The sequence below is a fragment of the Dermatophagoides farinae genome, chromosome 3, assembly GCF_024713945.1.
Source record: "Dermatophagoides farinae isolate YC_2012a chromosome 3, ASM2471394v1, whole genome shotgun sequence".
NCBI lineage: Eukaryota > Metazoa > Arthropoda > Arachnida > Sarcoptiformes > Pyroglyphidae > Dermatophagoides > Dermatophagoides farinae.
Window position 1 is genome coordinate 936,089 of NC_134679.1, and position 17,993 is coordinate 954,081.

A 17,993-nucleotide genomic window follows, 5' to 3' on the forward strand; every position below is an offset into this window, starting at 1 on the left:
TTTTCCTCATTCACTTTCTTTTTCTGTCTGTTGGTTTGAAAAACACTTTCTCATTTGACAAACTCATCATTCACACACACACACACACACACACATACACAATCAAAAAGTTTGATTTGAAATGAAATGAACGAATGCAAATGATGACAAAAAAAAAACGAACCATTTAATGAATTACATTCACATTTATATTTATACAAGAAAACAGCATTTCCGTTGAACCAGGAATATGGTCATCATCATTATCATTTCAAAATGATCATTGGCAAGTTATGAAAAAAAAACGACAACGACAACAACGTAATTTACACCAAACAATAATGATGATGATGAAAAATCGTTTCATTTTTTTCTCATTTCCCAAATTCCGAAACAACAACAACAACAACAAAAACGACAACGATCCATTTGTAATAATACATCAGTAATATGTAAAAAAAACAACAACAACAACAACATTTTTTTCTGGATCTTTTATCTCGATTTCTCTTTATTTAGGAAATTGACATGATGATATACAAATGGCCAGCAAGAAAACAAAAACGTAATAATGTCCATTTTTTTGATTAAAGAAAAAGATGAAAATCTTTCTGTATCCAAAAAAAAAAAACAGAAACAAAAAGAATATCTAAATTCTTCTGGTCCGAGATGTTTTGTTTTGTTTCAATAAAAATTGCTTGTTGTTGTTGTTGTTGTTGTTATTGCCACAGGGATTCATTTTGGTTTTTTCGATAACTTTTTTTTGTCGCTGTTGTCATGATTGTCATTTTTTTCTGGATTTTTTTTTACAAACCATGATTGGTTATGAATATAATTCATGTGTGAAAAATCTAAAACCGTCATCGGGCAAATTTGAAAATGGAATGAAAATAGAATTTACTGCTACAGAAATGGCTGAATAAAAAAAAAATTCGTCCATAGAAACATTCAAAGATGATATTTAGTGAGTGAGTGTGTGTGTGTGTGTTTTTCCAAGTCATGAACAAATTTGCATTCTCAAATTAAGACAATGACGACAACGACAATGAATGATGGCTTTATTTATGGTTCATTTAAATTTTGTTGTCATCTCATTACATTAGATGCATTTTACAGACAATGCCAAAAAAACCTTACAAAGTCATCATAAGATCATCGATTATTTACATGAAGATGAAGACTAGAAAAAAAAGACGACAAACAACGAACAAAAGAAAAAAAAACGAAATTATCCAAAAATGAAACGGTACATTAAATCTGAATTGAAAATGAAATGAAATGGAGCGAGAAATAAAGAAAATTTTTCCACACACTCACACACACACACACAGAATCATTACCCGCTGATAATTTTATCGAGAATTTCATAAATTATTCAAAAAGAATTAAATATTAGGAATTTTTAATCATGGAACCAAAAAAAAAAAATTTAAAAATTTAGCAAACAAAATATGTGATTCTGGGTAAATTCTATTCTTGATTCTAGATTCAATTATTTGATAAAAACAAAAAAAAATTGAAAGACAAATGTTAAGACACACTTTTTATCACTACTGCTGCTGGCGTTGATTGTCGTCGTCATCATTATCATCGCTGTCAACATCATCATGTCGATTATCAATTTACCTAGATCAATATCAAGAGAGAAACAAAAGAGAAAAAAAAAATTCCAAAATTCGATTATCTTATCCTATAAAATAGAGCCAAAAAAAAGTGATTGTTGAATAGAAAATTCAATATACGCGCATAATTGAATCGATGATTGATCAGCAACCAAAAAAAAAAAACGTAATTCATTGTCATCGATTGCTATAAAAAAAAATCGAATAATTTAATTCATCATTTCCACATTGATTGATTGATGAATTTAAGATTAAAAATTCTGGAATCGACGATTTTTTTTCTTGCAGGCAAACAGAATTTTCACAAATAACAAAAAAAGCGTCCATTTTTTGATCATCTGAGCCAAAGAATTTTTCTCTATGAACAAATCATTAGCCAAACAACAACAACAAAAACGGCATCATCTGAGTCAATTTCTCATTCATGATTTTTTTTTGCACAATGAAATACAACCACATGACAACCAGAAACGATGATGAGGACTAAAAAAAAAAAAAAAATTCCAGTGAACAAAAAAAAAAAAAACAGTGGAAAATCCAAAGCAAAGAAAAAAAAGACAGACTGGCATATTTTTGGTCGTCCAATATTATTCTACTGGATATTCTGTACTGTGGACAACGAAAATTATAACAAGATTTTTGAAAAGAAAAAAAAAATTTTTTTTTTTTTTTACAATACTAACAATCAGTAAATTGATGATGAAAATTTCAGAATTTTTTTTCTCTCGACGTTGTTGTTGTTGTTGCCGTTTGTTTGTTGTTTCATTTGGAATTTTGAGAAAGAGAAAAAAAAAATTTTCGTTTCCATTGGCCATATTCTTGGTTCTCCTGATTACAGATTATTGATTAATTTTTGGTTGTCCATTCTTGTTCAGATCTTTTAGAGAGATGGTTGTTTTTCTTGGAAAAAAATAGCTGGACAACTGGTCTCTCTCTTTTTCTCTCTATTAATTTCATTCAATTAATTAATGACTATATCCGAGTTGTGAAAAATGAATCAAAATGTTAATTATTACTGCAATCTATTTAATGTTTTAAAGTTGTTGAAAAAGCAAAAGCAAAAGCGAGGAAAAAAACAACAGTGAAAAATCCTCTCCTAATCAACCATATATGGCTGTGAGCAATTTTATCGATTTTTTTGTTTATCATTAAGTTGTCATTTATGCCCTAAAAATTGCTATCAGATTTCAGGTCACACAACAGTGATTGATGAATTTGGTGAATATACAAGAAAACTCAAACTCAGAAACATTCTATTTGGCTTGAAGCAAAATTCTGGCTAAATAAAAAAAAATAGCTCGATTTTTCTTCACTTTTTTTTCGAAATTGAATCAAAAGTGAAACAAAGTTTTTCACTTTAAATTTTGATTTTAAATTAGATTTCGAAAATGGTATGGTTTTTTTCACATTGCAATATAAAAACGAGAAAAAGTGATGGGCGGTAAATTTTTCCATTTCAACAACAACAACAAAAAATCAATGAATCGGAATTGATAATTGAATGATAATTGTGGCTTTTTTTTCTTTAGTCCCATAAATACACAACACACACACACACCCAATTTGGAATTTATGCAAATGAATTTGTCAGGTACATTTTGGCACTAATTGTAATTATATTCAATCACAATTTACCAATTTAGGTCAGGAAATTATATATAGTCTTTGAATGGTGTAGTTTCAATTGGAACAAAAACTAAAACTAATGACATTTCGGTATTATTTTTTCTGGTTCAACCTTTACAAATCATTTTTTTTTTCACCAGTTCTTTTATTTTCCGGTGAGCTTTTTTTCACTTTTGCACAAAAACACGGTTTTTTACCAATCAAACAGATGTATTTGTTTTTTGTTTGTTCGTTTCACTTACTTTGTCGCATTTTTTTTTCTTCACTTGCCATACTCATTATGGAACGTCGATTCTTCTGTGTGTGTCATGATATGGTATAAAGTGCACAAAAAAAAATTCAAAGTAAAAAATAATGATGATGATGTGAACACACACTCAGAAAAAAGGATTCTCGTCGATTCTTCTACAGATGGCCGTTGTTGTTGTTGTTGTTGTTGTTGAAAGTTGAACGATTTTTTTTGTTCAAAGAATACAACAAAAAAAACAGCAAAACAGTTTCTTTGTTTAAATTCTTGTAATGGTTTTCAGACGCCAAAAAAAAACAAGTTAAATGTCCATGAATGAACCAAGAAGAATAACGATGATGATGATGATGATGATGAAAAATCATTTCATCATCATCATCAGAATTTTCCATTTTTTTTTCTTCTTTGATAATTATTATTAACTAAATAGTTGATTTGACCGGAATAAAAAGTTTCTTTCTCTCGCTCTCTCTTTCTGTCTTTACTTGTAATACAATCTATTTAGTTACTAATTTCAAAATGCTGATAAAAATTGACAAACAACAACAACAACAACGACTACATTAATGGATCAATATGGATATTAAACATCATGATGATGATGATGATTTATGAATCAACAGAACATGACCGAAGACAGAAACGATTGCTGTTCTTTTTTTTCACATATCCATTTTTTTTTTGTTGTTGCCCCTGTTGTCGTTGTTGCTAGTGTCCAAGATTAATGATCTTATAAGAATCGCATTCTTTCTTTCATTGTAACAAACACACACACAGTAGCATCGTCAGCAACTTTTTTTTTTTTTGCTATGTCCAAAAATTATAATAAATGAATGAATGAAAAAAAAAGTAAAAGTAAAAGTTTTTCTCAATTTTCAATATCTTGATGTGTTGTTTATATTCAACTTTTTTTTGTTTAGTATTATGTAAAAAATAAAAAAAAATTTCAATTTTTCTCACCAAACATTTAATAAGAATACGTACTTTGTGAACGGTGTCTCATGTTTCGAATTTTGTTTTTGTTTTTGTTTTCTATTTTTTTTTTTTTTTTTTGTTTCACAAGAAAAGCCAATTTTAGAAATTGAAACAATAAATGTCTGGGAAAAAAAATGAAAAAATTTCTGTTTCTGTAAAGTTTACACACACAAACACACACACACGCAATGTGGAAAAAAACAAAACAAAACAAAAACTTTTTTTATTCTCTCATCGTGAAAAAAAAACCGATGACTGACTTTGGATTCAGGTTTCTCGAACAAAACAAAAAATAACATAGAAAAAAAAATTTCCATTTTCTTTTCACAAATCGATAAGTCTTCATTGATTGGTTACAGAAGAGCTTATCACACACACGTACACACACTGATATTCTGAACTTGGAACCAACTTGATTCTTTCACTCATTTTTGGCATATTTTTTTCACATAGCAACCGTGTTTGTGAAATGAAAAATCCAGGATTCCACATTTGATTTCATTTGGATAACGTACACACACATGCACACAAAAAAACAAAGAAACAAAATTACAATTTCACGTGTTACCAGCAGCAGCAGCACACTCGAAATTGGGAATTTTTTTTTGTTGTCATTTTATAAATTGTAAACACCCGATATATTGTGCGACATCTAGTGTATTAGAAATTCAACAAAAAAAAAATTTCACGTTCAACGCGCCATCTATCGGAGATGCCGGTGTAAGAAAATGATAAACTCATTGTTTACCAATTTTTTTTTTGCTCATTTTATTTACCGCCAAAAAAAAAATGAAAATTTTTTTCATGTTGCAAAAAAAATGAAATTTATTAGATTTACACAAAAGAAATTTTTATTCGAAACAGTAAATTTTATGGTTGAAATGAAAAAAATGGAAATGTGTTATGATAATGAATGAATGAAATGAATGATAAAGCGGCAAAAAAGAATCAGAAATCAAACGAATGAAGAAGAGAACAAAAAAAATCTATTTGCTCGATGTATATTTAGTTACGGCTTTTGTGCCTTCGGATACGGCATGTTTGGCCAATTCACCTGGCAATAAAAGTCGGACAGCCGTTTGTACTTCTCTCGATGTAATAGTAGTTCGTTTATTGTAATGCGATAGACGTGATGATTCGGCAGCAATACGTTCAAAAATATCATTGACAAATGAATTCATGATTGACATTGCTTTCGATGATATACCAGTATCAGGATGAACTTGTTTCAATACTTTATAAATGTAAATGGAAAATGATTCTTTCCTGCGACGATGTTTCTTTTTTTTATCAGTAGCACGAACAGATTTTTGAGCTTTACCAGATTTTTTCACTGCTTTACCGGTGCTGCTTGGTGGTGCCATGGTTTTTTTCAGAGTTGTAGTGTTGATTGTTTTTGGTGGTGGTTGTTGAAAATATGTCAGGTCAATAATGACTACCGAACGACAAAAACAAAATGACAACCGAAGAAATGAGCAACACCAAGATTTTTATACTATTCGAAGTGGTGTACACAACATGAACCAACCAAATTTTTTAGACCCGCCTTTTTTACAGATATACGTGATTTGATTGGTTCGTGTTGTGTATACCAGTTTTTTGACTGTCACATTGAGTATATAAACTCAAAAATGGTCATGTGAAAATTTTATAAAACCAAATTTTCTCGATTTTTTTTGTTTTTCAATTTTGAAAAAAAATACCGAACAACAACAACAACAACGAAAAATGTCTGGACGTGGTAAAGGTGGTAAAGTCAAAACTAAAGCCAAATCTCGTTCATCACGTGCTGGTCTACAATTTCCTGTTGGTCGTATTCATCGATTGTTACGAAAAGGCAATTATGCTGAACGTGTTGGTGCCGGAGCTCCTGTATATTTGGCTGCCGTTCTTGAATATTTGGCTGCTGAAGTTCTTGAATTGGCCGGTAATGCTGCACGTGATAATAAAAAAACTCGTATTATTCCACGTCATCTTCAATTGGCCATTCGTAATGATGAAGAATTGAATAAACTATTGAGCGGTGTTACTATCGCACAAGGTGGTGTCCTACCAAATATTCAAGCAGTTTTGTTGCCAAAAAAAACGGAAAAAACTGCCTGAAATTTTCATTCTACATTCCATTATCATTTATACGAAAAACGGTCCTTTTTCGGGCCACAATTTCATTTTGATTGAATTTTAGCAATTTTTTTGTTTGCTTGTAAATAAAATCCAAAAATTTTTGTTTTCATAAAATAAACACGTGACTCTATTTCCACCCAACCATGTCACTGGTTGGATTGTTTTATTTTGAGAAATTTTACCGAAATGTCAAGAATCCAAACGAAAAAATTTTTTTGATGAAAAATTAAAATTTTTATTTTTATCAAAGCAAAAAAAAAAAAAAAGAATCCAGGGCCCTAAAAAGGACCGTTTTTTATCATGATATGAATGAATGGATAGACCGAGTGAATGAATGAGCCAGATGATATTTGATTCCATTGACAATAAGTTTATTATTAACCACCAAAACCATACAATGTACGTCCTTGACGTTTCAATGCATATACAACATCCATAGCAGTGACAGTTTTACGTTTAGCATGTTCAGTATAGGTGACAGCATCACGAATAACATTTTCAAGGAATACTTTGAGTACACCTCGGGTTTCTTCATAAATTAGACCAGAAATACGTTTGACACCACCACGACGAGCTAAACGACGAATAGCTGGTTTCGTAATACCTTGAATATTATCACGAAGAACTTTACGATGACGTTTTGCGCCACCTTTTCCAAGACCTTTACCACCTTTACCGCGGCCAGACATGATTAGGTTTTTTTTTTTGAAAAAAAAGTTGAATACGATATGAACGCTAGCAATGACGAAATGCAAGTGAAAATACCCAACGCTAACCCAATTGCTCATAGTTACTGGGAAAAAAAACATCAACGTTAATAAATCTTAACCACTACCACATGTGATTATTATGATGTGTATCTATCGAATGAGACACAGCCACTACAACAACAATGAATCGGGCGTCATCCTCACAGGGATCTCAATTTTTTTTTTTTTGGTTTGGCGTATAAAATGGTGAGCAAAACGTAACCAATTTTACACTGCATTTAGTTGCGTGTCCCGTCGTTGATTAAACTTTTTTTTTTTTTGATTGTTTCCGGCGGTCATTTGTGTTGAATTGAAACAAAAACAGTGAAAAAAAAATGTTGAATTTCAACTTTAAACCAGCCAAAATTTGTAACCTCTCTCTCTGTGTGTGTGTTTTCAGCAATGAATTGATTCATGTGTAAATCAATATATGAAGAAAAATTTTCTTTCTCAAAAATAGAAAAAAAACTCCCATAAATGGATTATCGTTTTCCTGATTCCTGAAATTTGGTGCAAGAAACGTTCCTGTTTTTTTTTGGCTATAACCAGAGAAGATACATCTATTGATCAAAATTCATAGGATTCTAAATATTTATAAAAGAGACTTTTGCAAAATAATAAAAGGAAAACCTAAAAGTTAAACCCTACAAAGATTCAAAAAAAAAATGAAAAACTCGAACATTACCGGTTACTGGATTTTTGTTTTGCTTTAATTTGTTTACTTTTTTTCCCGAATAGATAAAAAAAACAATTTACATTTCATCATCATCACTATGGATCTATGAAGAATTTTTCCAAAAAAAAAATTTTCTTGTTGGCCATCCCCCCCATTGTTCATCAATTGAATTGAATTTTTCATTTTTTGATTGAATTTGCCAATTTTGTTCTTTTTTTTCTGAATATTTTTCTGTCCTCACACTAAATTTTTTTATATATACTTTATTAATGTGTAATGATGATTATTGTATAATTGTTTATTGTTTGTAAACATTTTTTTATTTTATCCGGCAAAATTTTTCCAATGAATCCGGTTAATTGTTCAAATAAAATAAATATAACAAAGATAAAAACGTAAAAAAATCGTTTGTCCCTTGTTTTTGTTTTTTGTTTGGTCAAATTCCAAGGTCATAGCGTGTGTGTGTATGTGTGGAAAATTTTCAACTTTTCGAGAATTTTCCATTTTTTTGTGGACTACGTGATTTTTTTTTTTTTTTTTTTGCTCAACACCACACACACACACACACACAGGAGAGAGGAGGGAGTGAAAGCATAAAATCACAAGATTTTTATACAGTCAGTCATGTGCATACTTTCAAGTGGATGATTATGATCATCATCATTTGATTTAAATTTAACCAAATTAATCATTTCTACAATTATCATTGATTTCTTTAATTGATTAATCAATGATGATAAGATAAAAATTTGATCCAAAATCTTTGATTTCAATTTTTTTTTTGCATTTGTTTGTTTGTTTGGGTGTGGATTACATGGCGGTGGATATACTGTATAAATCTGAAATTGGAAAATTCGCCATTTTGTTTCATGCGCATTCGATTCGAATTACCAATTGTTTTGTGGCTCTTAGCCTGACTATAAATAGCTGTGTAAAATGTTTAGAAAATTTGTACGCATTTAACTTGTTTTGTTTGGTGGTCGAAACGCCATTCAATAACTTGTGTAATCCAATTTTTTGGTTATTTTCATAACCATGAAAAAGGATTGTTGGAGGTCCAATTTTTTGGTTGTTTTCATGACCATAAAAAAGGATCGTCGAAGATCCACACTGTAGTGATGGAGATTCCCGTACCCTTCGTTTGTTTTTGGAAACTCACGAAGTAATCAACATCGGTATTACGAAACATTTGTGTGGTTCCACAATTCACGATTTTTTCCGGATACATTGGATCCTTGGACGTTTATCCTTTGGCCGAGTTTTGATGGTTCCTCCTCCTCGGCGCAATCGATTATTTTCCACTAAAAATTGTCAAGACAAAAATTATGGCCGCCAATTGTGAATAACCAATCATTGTCGACACACATTGGATTCTATTTCCCTTTATTTATAGGTTTGAAATAGCTCTTGGCAGGCGACTTGGCTTAATTTTTTTTTATGAAAAGTGATGTATAATTTTGATTGCTTAATGGATCAAATTGTCCTTATGTACACATTTTGTATCGGTTGTCGTTTGTAATTGTGTTGTAATCCTAAATTTATTGTGTTTCAATTCCGATCTTACCTGAAAACAAAGATAAAAGCAAAAAAAAAAAATCTTGTACTTGTCTATTCATTTTTTTTAAATATTAATTTTAATAATTTCAAATTTAGTATATATCTACATCATCATCATTATCATCATTGATATATATTCAAATATTTGCTTCACGTAAATGTATAAAACGTGAAAGTATAAAACAAATTGCTACCGAAATGATGGTTATACCACACGCAGCCAAATAGAATGTTTCTTCATCAAATAATTGATCAAATTCGGGAAAAATGTTATAAACCATGTCATACATTTCGATTAATACGCTATAATGTCTATCCTGCATGATTGTTGATGGTGGTGGTGGTGGTGGTGCTGGTTCGATTTAGCTTGGTGTTTGTTTGAATTTATTGCAACAGGCACAAAAATTTGTATTTAATCAATCAATAAATCATTGATCGATGATAAATTTCTTTGTATATTGATTAAAATATTCCAATAATTCTATGGTTGTTAAATTGGCCGTTTTGAAGAGGATTTTTTTACCGTTTTCTACCAAAAAAAAAAAAACAAAGTAATGGATGAGAATTCATCAAAAATCAATCATTTGAATATCATACCAAGATGTGCAACGATTGTTGGTTCTTGTTGATTGCAAACAATTTCCGTTCGAATCATACACTTTGGATTTGTTTTGTGTACTTGACGACGATCCAAATGTTGTAGAAATTCTCTAGATTTTTATTTTCGTAAAAATTTTAGAATCAGATTTCATATAATAAACAAACAGACTTACCGTATTGAAACAACTTGAGAATGAAATGGATCAAATTTAAAATGAATACGTTTAAATGGTTTCAATTGTAATTGACGAATCTCATTCTGTTTAGCCAACAATAATGGATTCTTTGCACGTGGAAATGTTTTTGGTAAAATTTTTGAAAACATCGACTATTATTTATAATTGAAAGTAAAAAGTAAAATGAATAAATTTTCGTCTTTACGAATAGCGAATATAGAAACATCGAGAATCAAGCATGATAATAAACAAACAAACAAAAATAAATACGGTGTAATGAACAAAAGAAACAAAAAATTCGAGCAACTCATCATCATCACATATATATAGCAAATCGCGTACGCATCGAAAAAATTGATTAAATCCAAATTATCTGGAAATTTCATTACAAAATTAGAAAATATTACTTACAAATGAATAATTGGTTCTAAATGATTCTAAATATTGAACAAAAATTGAAATATCAAATTCAGCAAAATTTCCAATAAAAATTTTAATTATCATAAATTGGCAAAAAAAAAATTTATCGAACATATGAATTCTGTTTCAACGTATTAACTTGGTACATGATGAATTGAATGAAAACTTGCAACATATGAAAACAACATCGATGGTGATTTATCAACAACAGTCGAAAAAAATGATTTTTTTCTATTTGTAAAAAGTTAAATCATTAAAAATTTTGATGATTTGATTGAATTTATCCATGTTTTTTTTTCAATTGAAAAATGTCTAATCGAAAAGTTTCCACAACATTACGAATTGGTTCTCGAGTTGAATACACTGTCGTTATTAATGGTGAACGTCGCAAAGTTCCTGGCACTATTGCTTATGGTCCCGGTGCTTTTCATTTGAAACCAAATGAAAATGATTGGTGTGGTGTCGTATTGGATGAACCGGTTGGTAAAAATAATGGCACTATACAAGGTAGACAATATTTTGATTGTTCCGATAATTATGGTGTTTTCGTACGTGTTTCAACATTGCGTCCAATTCTTGATCATGGTAGTCGTATACCAATGTCTCGTACATCACGATCATCGACACCATCATCAACACCGAAATCAATGACACCATCATCATCGATTCAATCATTTGCCGGTATTATTGATGGGGGTGATACAGGTGCCTTGATTATTGATAAAAATTCCAAACTAACCGAATCGATTAATTTACCGGCAACCAGTCAGATTTCGAAAATACGTCCACCAACCAATTTAATGTCCACATCAAGTCATGAAATAAGTGCAAAATCTCAACAACAACATTCGCAATCTAATATACAAAAATTGGTGGAAAAAATTGAAACCAAACGTGATGAAATGATTCGTGAAGATGATGCTGCACAACATTGGTCCCAATCATCATCAACACCAACACATAAAACAAAAGAATTACAAGAAGCAAATGAAAAAATCAAAGATCTTGAATCCAAACTGAATACATTGATGTTGAAACGTGCTGAAGATAGGCAAAAATTCAAAGAATTTGAACGATTAAAAATACAGAATGAACAGCTGTTGGAGAATAAAAAACAAATGGCCGAAAAGATTGCTGAATTATCGAAATCAAAAATGCAATCTGAAAATGAAGCCCGTGAAGCACGCGAAGAACAAGTACGACAAGCTGAAGAAATTAAAGATCTCGTTGATAATGCTGAAATGGCCGTCATTGATAAAGAGATGGCTGAAAATAAATCTGAACAATTGCAATTAGAATTGGAACAACTGCGTGAACAATTGGAGGAAGCAAAATTGGATTTTGAAATACTTAAAACCGAAATCGAAGATAAAGGTGTCGATGGTGCTGCAAATAGTTTTCAATTGAAAAAATTAGAAGATCAAAATATTCGTTATAAAGATGCATTGCTTAAATTGCGTGATATATCCGCTGCTGATCGTACCAATATACAGATGATGCAAAAAGATTTGGAACGTAAAAATGACGAAATACAAAATCTAATGCAAACAAATGATAAAATCAAATTAGAAATGGCCAAATGTTATGAACAAATTGAAATACTTAAAGAACAAGTTGATATGGCATTAGGATCACAGGAAATGGTCGAAAAGCTGACTGAAAAAAATCTAATAATGGAAGATAAATTGGAAGAACTACAGAAAGCATTGGATGAAGAAGAAAAAATTAAAGAATTATCAAATATGATTATTGAAGAAAAAGATGATATCATTGCTGATTTACGTGATGAAGTGGATAAATTCAAAACAAATTTGATGAATATTCGCAGTAGTTTTGTAATGGCACAAGAAACAATTCAAGATCATGAGAATACAATCAAAAAATTTCGTGAATTAGTATCAATATTGAAAGAAGAAAACGGTATGCTTCGTGCTGCACAAGAACAAGATCATACAAAAGTACAACAAGCTGTCGATGTGCAAAAACAATTGGCCAATATTGAATTCAAAACACGCTTATTGGATCGTAAAGATGTATCGAGAGCTATTGATATGGAATTACGTCAATTAGACATTGATCAATGTTATCGTCATATGATTTATTTGTCACGTTTTTTTCCCGAATCATTTTTCGTTCGTGGTGGTGATCATGATGCAATAGCCGTTTTGTTGTTCATTCCTCGTATGTTTACAAAATGTTTTATTATCGAACGACAAGTATTGGAAAAACATTCGACAACATTTAACCAACAACAAGATGCTGATGTGGCTGTAACGCCAGAATCGATTCTACGAGAATTTTTTGATGATGATCGAATACAAGTAGAATCAAGTGATAAATTGAAACAACAAATTTTTGCCAAACACATTGTCTATTTATTAACATCAATTCGTTCAACATTGGATAAATATCAGGATATTCTAGGCAAATGTGATTCAGATTTGTTTATGAAACTTGGATCATTATATCCAGAATTGGCAGCACATGAAAAAAATATTGATTATTTCCTGAATTTATTACGTGAAGATAAATTAGACGAAACAGTATCATTGGATTCATTGGAAAAAATTCTCAATTATCTACATTCATTATATAATATTTATATTGCATCCACGAATCTAGAATCTGTTGATAATCATAATAAATTCTTAAATGATTTGATTGATGTTCTACGTACTGGTACCGAAGCATCAATATTGGATTTGAAAATAATTTCACGTATGACCGATATGGATACATCAATGTTTCTTTCCACAATGGAAACATCATTAAATGATATTGAACAATTTGGTCGTAAAATTCGTAGAAGAATGATATCTATTGGTTCCGGTCAAGCTGATACGAATCCAGCCTGTTTTATAAGATTTCCATCCACTGTTGAAGCAGAATTATTGGATTCATTTCATAATTTTTCACTTATTGTTCGTAGCCTAAAACAAATACGTCAAGTATTAATGAATGAATTTCTTAATCAATTTATTCGTAATAATAATGTTGATGGTGATACTTCTAATGTTGATTCCGATGAAATGAATAAAATAACACGTTTTACTATCGATGATTTGGAACGTACCTGTAAAGAATGGAATGGTAATAGTATTAAATCATTGAATGAAATGCTAACAAATGTTATGAGTACAATTTGTAAATTCTGTACGATAATTCAACAAGGTAATGATCCATAATCAAGTTTTTCACTTTTATTAATTTTTCTCTGTTTTTTCCCATATTTTAGGTGATTATGATATTTCAAAGAATGAGACAGCTACTACAGTGCCATCACAGAATTCAACATTTGATTCATTACAATCAAATCCAACAACAAGTTTACAACTTCCTTCATCATTTCAAAGTTTATTCAGTAGTAATACTACACGTGGTGGTGGTGCTGGTGGATCATCATGTTCATTACAATGTCAACCATTGGATCAACGTGCATTACTATGGCGACAACAATCGGAACAAATTACAGATTTTCGTATGAAAATTCAACAACAAGAATCTGATATTACTGAATTGAAACGTGCATTGAAAATGAAAATTGATGAAATAAGTGAAATACAAATACGTCGTGATCTTTCTGAAAAGAAATACAAAGAATCATTGAAAGAACAACAAAAACTTCAAGATGAATTGGAACGTTTAACGAAAGAATTTAAGGAAAAAGAAGCTGAACGTGAACGTACATTGAATAAATATAATCAAGAAATTAATGATCTTTATTCTGATCATCGATTGATGAAAGAAAAGTTGAAAGATTATTCTAAAAATGCATTGTTTGGTAAAGTTTCTATGTTATCCAGTTCAACAAATTCACCTTTAAGCATGAATCATAATACAATGTCATCAACAACAAGTCCAATGAGTCTGGGAAATCTTTCATCTATTCATCATTCACCAAATATTAGCCTAAGTCCAACACCAAGTTTAAATCAATCATTATTATCGAATACTACGGCCACATATGGTCCAGATGGTTCATCAGTAGCGGTCACTAATACCACCGTACAAACACCAATGGTCAGCAATGATGTTTTACAATTACAGCAACATATACAAAGTTTACGTTTAGCTATGAAACAGATTGCAATGAAAAATATTGAACTACGAACAATGTTAACATTATCGAATGAAGAAAAAATTCAAATAAATAATGATGGTGAATTGATTAAAATTCGTCCAAAATGGTATCTAGATACAATGAAGCGTCAACAACAACAACAACGACGACAACAACACGGATTATATGATGATGTTGATTATGATGATGATGATCAGATAGAAATGAAATTTCAACAATTTCGTACTAAACTTTTACAATTAGATAATGATTGGACTGAATATCGTTTGAAAAGTTTAATGCAGATATTTAATTTAGATCAATTTTCTCCAGATAATAATAATAATAAACCTGGATGGACAAAATGTTTTGCCGATTTAATGTATAAACATGGACAACAACAAAAATTGGATGAATTGAATTTTTCATTACGTTTTCAACAATTGAAAATTGATTTTGAACAATTTATCAAAACATTGGATCAAAATGGTGGTTATCAATGTGATTCAACATTTACAACATTTATTGCTCCACACATTTCAAAGGTAATAATAATAAATAAATAGATGCAAATTGAAATTGTTTTCTGATTTTTTGTGTTTTTTTCCATTTTTTTTTTATAAACATAGATTGTAAATGCACAACCAAAATTGGTTGCACGAATTATTGTTGGTGGTGGTGGTGGTGGTAAAACTGTACAATCATCATCGACATCAGCATCGACAATGGCGAAAATCATACCATTAGAAGTAACAAATGATGAATTGAATCGTTTACAGAAAATTTTACTTTATTAATAATAAAATAATTTTATTGTGATTATGAAATTTTTTTTTTTCAATAAATCGATAATTTATCATCAGAATTTCCGGTTTTTTCTCCTGATTTATTTTTTCCCCCCCCCCACCACCACCACCATAACCACAACAACCACCGTCATCATTGTACATTTTTTTCTGGCTTTGGAATTTTTTTTTCTTGTTTTCATTCAAAAAAAAAACAAACAAATCGTTATTTGATATGACCAATTTTTTAATCAAAATCAACTGATTATTATGATGATGATGATGATGATGATTGTGTGAACACACATCGTGCGTGATCACCATATAAAAACGCGTTATATAAATATAACCAGAGTGTAGAGAAAAAAAAAAATAAAGCCAATCACATTGGCTTTATTTTTTTCCCCCAATCGATAATCGATGAATGATTGTGGATTGATTCGCGTACAAAACAAACAACCAACATATTTATTTTTGAGTACAGTACATAAAGAAAACGAATGCATTGGAATTTTTTTTTCCCATCACCATCACCATCATCAAAGATGTCATTGAATCATTTTGAAAAGTGGAAAACAAACCAAAAAAAAAAACCTGATAATCACACACTGATTAACGATTACGATAATGTCGAAATTTTTTTTTTTTTTTGTTCTTTCGATATATAAAAATACTATATTTTTTCTCGACCACAAAAAAAACTGGCTGTTATTTATTTGTGTTTGTTTGTTTGTTGAACTTTCCATGTGTGTTGATCTGGTTTTGTTTTTTGTTTTTTTGTTTTGTTTTGTTTTGTTTTGTTTTTTCTTTGAAAAAAATCCCATAATTTTGATCGTACAATAGAAATGAGCCTTTTGAATATTGCAGCCATTTTATCAACAATGACCGCATCATCATCATCATCTATACAACAATCTCAACATCTAATATCCAATATGAATCATCATAATCATAACGACTTGGTCGATGATTTAATTGGTCTGAATTTTCGGCCAAATTTTCATCATTATTCTGGTTTCCTATCTGCATTGAATGATGTTTATCTACATTATTGGTTTTTTGAAAGTCAACAAAATCCTTTGAATGATCCATTAGTATTATGGTTAAATGGTGGTCCTGGTTGCAGTTCATTAGTCGGTGCATTGGCCGAAAATGGTCCATTTCGTATTAATTCCAATCTAACCGTTGATTATAATCCACATACATGGAATACAAATGTTAATATGCTTTATATTGAAACACCAGCACAGGTTGGTTTCTCATATAAATTGGATCAAAATTATCAAACAAATGATAATGAAACTGCTCATATGAATCTGGCAGCATTGAAAAGTTTTTATCGAAAATTTCCAAATTTCATTCAAAATGATTTTTATATTACCGGTGAAAGTTATGCCGGCATATTCATACCAATGTTGGCCACATTAATACTTGATGATCATTATCCACCAAATATGAAAGGATTTGCATTAGGAAATCCATTATTGGATCAAAATATTAATATAAATTCACAATATTTTTATCTTTATTCACATGGAATTATTGATGAAAAAATTTGGCTAAAATTGTTACAATTTTGTCGTTGTGATCATCATCATCATCATCATAAAAAACAACCATCATCATCATCATCATCATCATCATCTGTACGAAATTGTAATTTCATCACGAATAAATCACCATTATGTCAACAAGCAATCAATCTACTTGATATTTATATGAATTCATTTGATTTAAATCTTTATAATATAAATAGTGATTGTAAACAGGAATCAATAAATGATGAATTATTATTGAAAAATTGGAAAGAATCATCAGAAAAATTGAATAAATTAATGATATCATTACCATGTGCAATGGATGAACATGCATTGACACATTGGTTGAATAAAAAATCGGTTAAAAAATCATTACATGTACCATCGAAATTTCATTGGTCATTCTGTAATAAAGTTGATTATGATCGTAATGAAACAAAATCTGTACGAACCGAAATCGAACGTTTAATTGATTCCGGTATAAATGGTTTATTATATGCTGGTGATTTGGATGTTGTTTGTAATTTTCTTGGCATACAATGGTTTGTCGATGATTTATTATTAAAAGAATCTATTGATGATAATAATAAACTACGGCCAATGATAAATCATACTTATTGGAAATATAATGGACAGATTGGTGGATTTTATAAACACTATACAACGGATGGTGGCAGTAATCTAACATTTGCAACAATACGTGGTGCTGGCCATTCAACCGCCGTGGATAAACCAGCTGAAACGAAATATTTATTTTATAAATTTTTAAATCAAAAAAATTCGGACAAATTTTTTTGATAATTTTTGTTGTTGTTGTTGTTGATGAATTTTTGTAATTTAAAAAAAAAAACATTCCATA

The 17,993-nt window shown here is 30.1% G+C and overlaps 6 protein-coding genes across 7 annotated transcripts; 3 read left to right on the forward strand and 3 right to left on the reverse strand.

Annotated features, from left to right (window-relative positions):
• Nucleotides 1-5,273: 5,273 nt before the first annotated feature.
• LOC124498278 (histone H2B) lies at nt 5,274-5,930 on the reverse strand. Its single transcript, XM_047062013.2, has one exon. It carries the CDS (start codon nt 5,811-5,813, stop codon nt 5,436-5,438), a length of 378 nt encoding a protein of 125 aa, XP_046917969.1. The 5' UTR covers nt 5,814-5,930; the 3' UTR covers nt 5,274-5,435.
• Nucleotides 5,931-6,102: 172 nt separating this feature from the next.
• Nucleotides 6,103-7,262, reverse strand: LOC124498277 (histone H4). The gene has a single exon (XM_075729117.1). The coding sequence runs from the start codon at nt 7,260-7,262 to the stop codon at nt 6,951-6,953; it is 312 nt and encodes a 103-aa protein (XP_075585232.1). The 3' UTR covers nt 6,103-6,950.
• LOC124498280 (histone H2A) lies at nt 6,178-8,402 on the forward strand. The gene has a single exon (XM_075729118.1). The coding sequence runs from the start codon at nt 6,178-6,180 to the stop codon at nt 6,550-6,552; it is 375 nt and encodes a 124-aa protein (XP_075585233.1). The 3' UTR covers nt 6,553-8,402.
• Nucleotides 8,403-8,949: 547 nt separating this feature from the next.
• mRpL53 (mitochondrial ribosomal protein L53) lies at nt 8,950-10,897 on the reverse strand. 2 transcript variants are annotated; one of them, XR_012832107.1, is made up of 5 exons: nt 10,743-10,897; nt 10,329-10,483; nt 10,153-10,265; nt 9,858-10,084; nt 8,950-9,745 (listed from the first exon to the last, which is right to left on the reverse strand). XR_012832107.1 is itself a non-coding variant. In XM_047062015.2 (4 exons), the coding sequence occupies exons 1-4, from the start codon at nt 10,863-10,865 to the stop codon at nt 9,984-9,986; spliced, it is 492 nt and encodes a 163-aa protein (XP_046917971.2). In that variant the 5' UTR covers nt 10,866-10,876; the 3' UTR covers nt 8,950-9,983. The 2 variants fall into 2 exon arrangements, 1 of the variants encoding a protein (XP_046917971.2); XM_047062015.2 differs by having other exon boundaries at nt 8,950-10,084; nt 10,743-10,876.
• Nucleotides 10,898-10,921: 24 nt separating this feature from the next.
• On the forward strand, nt 10,922-15,676 carry LOC124498276 (dynactin subunit 1-like). Its single transcript, XM_047062011.2, has 3 exons — nt 10,922-13,922; nt 13,987-15,356; nt 15,441-15,676. The coding sequence occupies exons 1-3, from the start codon at nt 11,060-11,062 to the stop codon at nt 15,606-15,608; spliced, it is 4,401 nt and encodes a 1,466-aa protein (XP_046917967.2). The 5' UTR covers nt 10,922-11,059; the 3' UTR covers nt 15,609-15,676.
• A 703-nt stretch (nt 15,677-16,379) lies between these two features.
• LOC124498282 (lysosomal protective protein-like) lies at nt 16,380-17,942 on the forward strand. Its single transcript, XM_047062016.2, has one exon. The coding sequence runs from the start codon at nt 16,442-16,444 to the stop codon at nt 17,930-17,932; it is 1,491 nt and encodes a 496-aa protein (XP_046917972.2). The 5' UTR covers nt 16,380-16,441; the 3' UTR covers nt 17,933-17,942.
• Nucleotides 17,943-17,993: the final 51 nt, after the last annotated feature.

What these genes read in the sequence shown, in the direction of transcription:
- LOC124498278 (XM_047062013.2), bottom strand. Translation starts at nt 5,813, where the DNA reads ATGGCACCACCAAGCAGCACCGGTAAAGCAGTGAAAAAATCTGGTAAA.
- LOC124498280 (XM_075729118.1), top strand. Translation starts at nt 6,178, where the DNA reads ATGTCTGGACGTGGTAAAGGTGGTAAAGTCAAAACTAAAGCCAAATCT.
- LOC124498277 (XM_075729117.1), bottom strand. Translation starts at nt 7,262, where the DNA reads ATGTCTGGCCGCGGTAAAGGTGGTAAAGGTCTTGGAAAAGGTGGCGCA.
- mRpL53 (XM_047062015.2), bottom strand. Translation starts at nt 10,865, where the DNA reads ATGTTCGATAAATTTTTTTTTTGCCAATTTATGATAATTAAAATTTTT. An exon ending in TTAGAACCAATTATTCATTT is followed by an intron (nt 10,484 to 10,742) that starts GTAAGTAATATT and finishes TATAAATAATAG; the next exon opens with TCGATGTTTTCAAAAATTTT. An exon ending in TCTCAAGTTGTTTCAATACG is followed by an intron (nt 10,266 to 10,328) that starts GTAAGTCTGTTT and finishes ATAAAAATCTAG; the next exon opens with AGAATTTCTACAACATTTGG.
- LOC124498276 (XM_047062011.2), top strand. Translation starts at nt 11,060, where the DNA reads ATGTCTAATCGAAAAGTTTCCACAACATTACGAATTGGTTCTCGAGTT. An exon ending in CTGTACGATAATTCAACAAG is followed by an intron (nt 13,923 to 13,986) that starts GTAATGATCCAT and finishes CCCATATTTTAG; the next exon opens with GTGATTATGATATTTCAAAG. An exon ending in TTGCTCCACACATTTCAAAG is followed by an intron (nt 15,357 to 15,440) that starts GTAATAATAATA and finishes TTATAAACATAG; the next exon opens with ATTGTAAATGCACAACCAAA.
- LOC124498282 (XM_047062016.2), top strand. Translation starts at nt 16,442, where the DNA reads ATGAGCCTTTTGAATATTGCAGCCATTTTATCAACAATGACCGCATCA.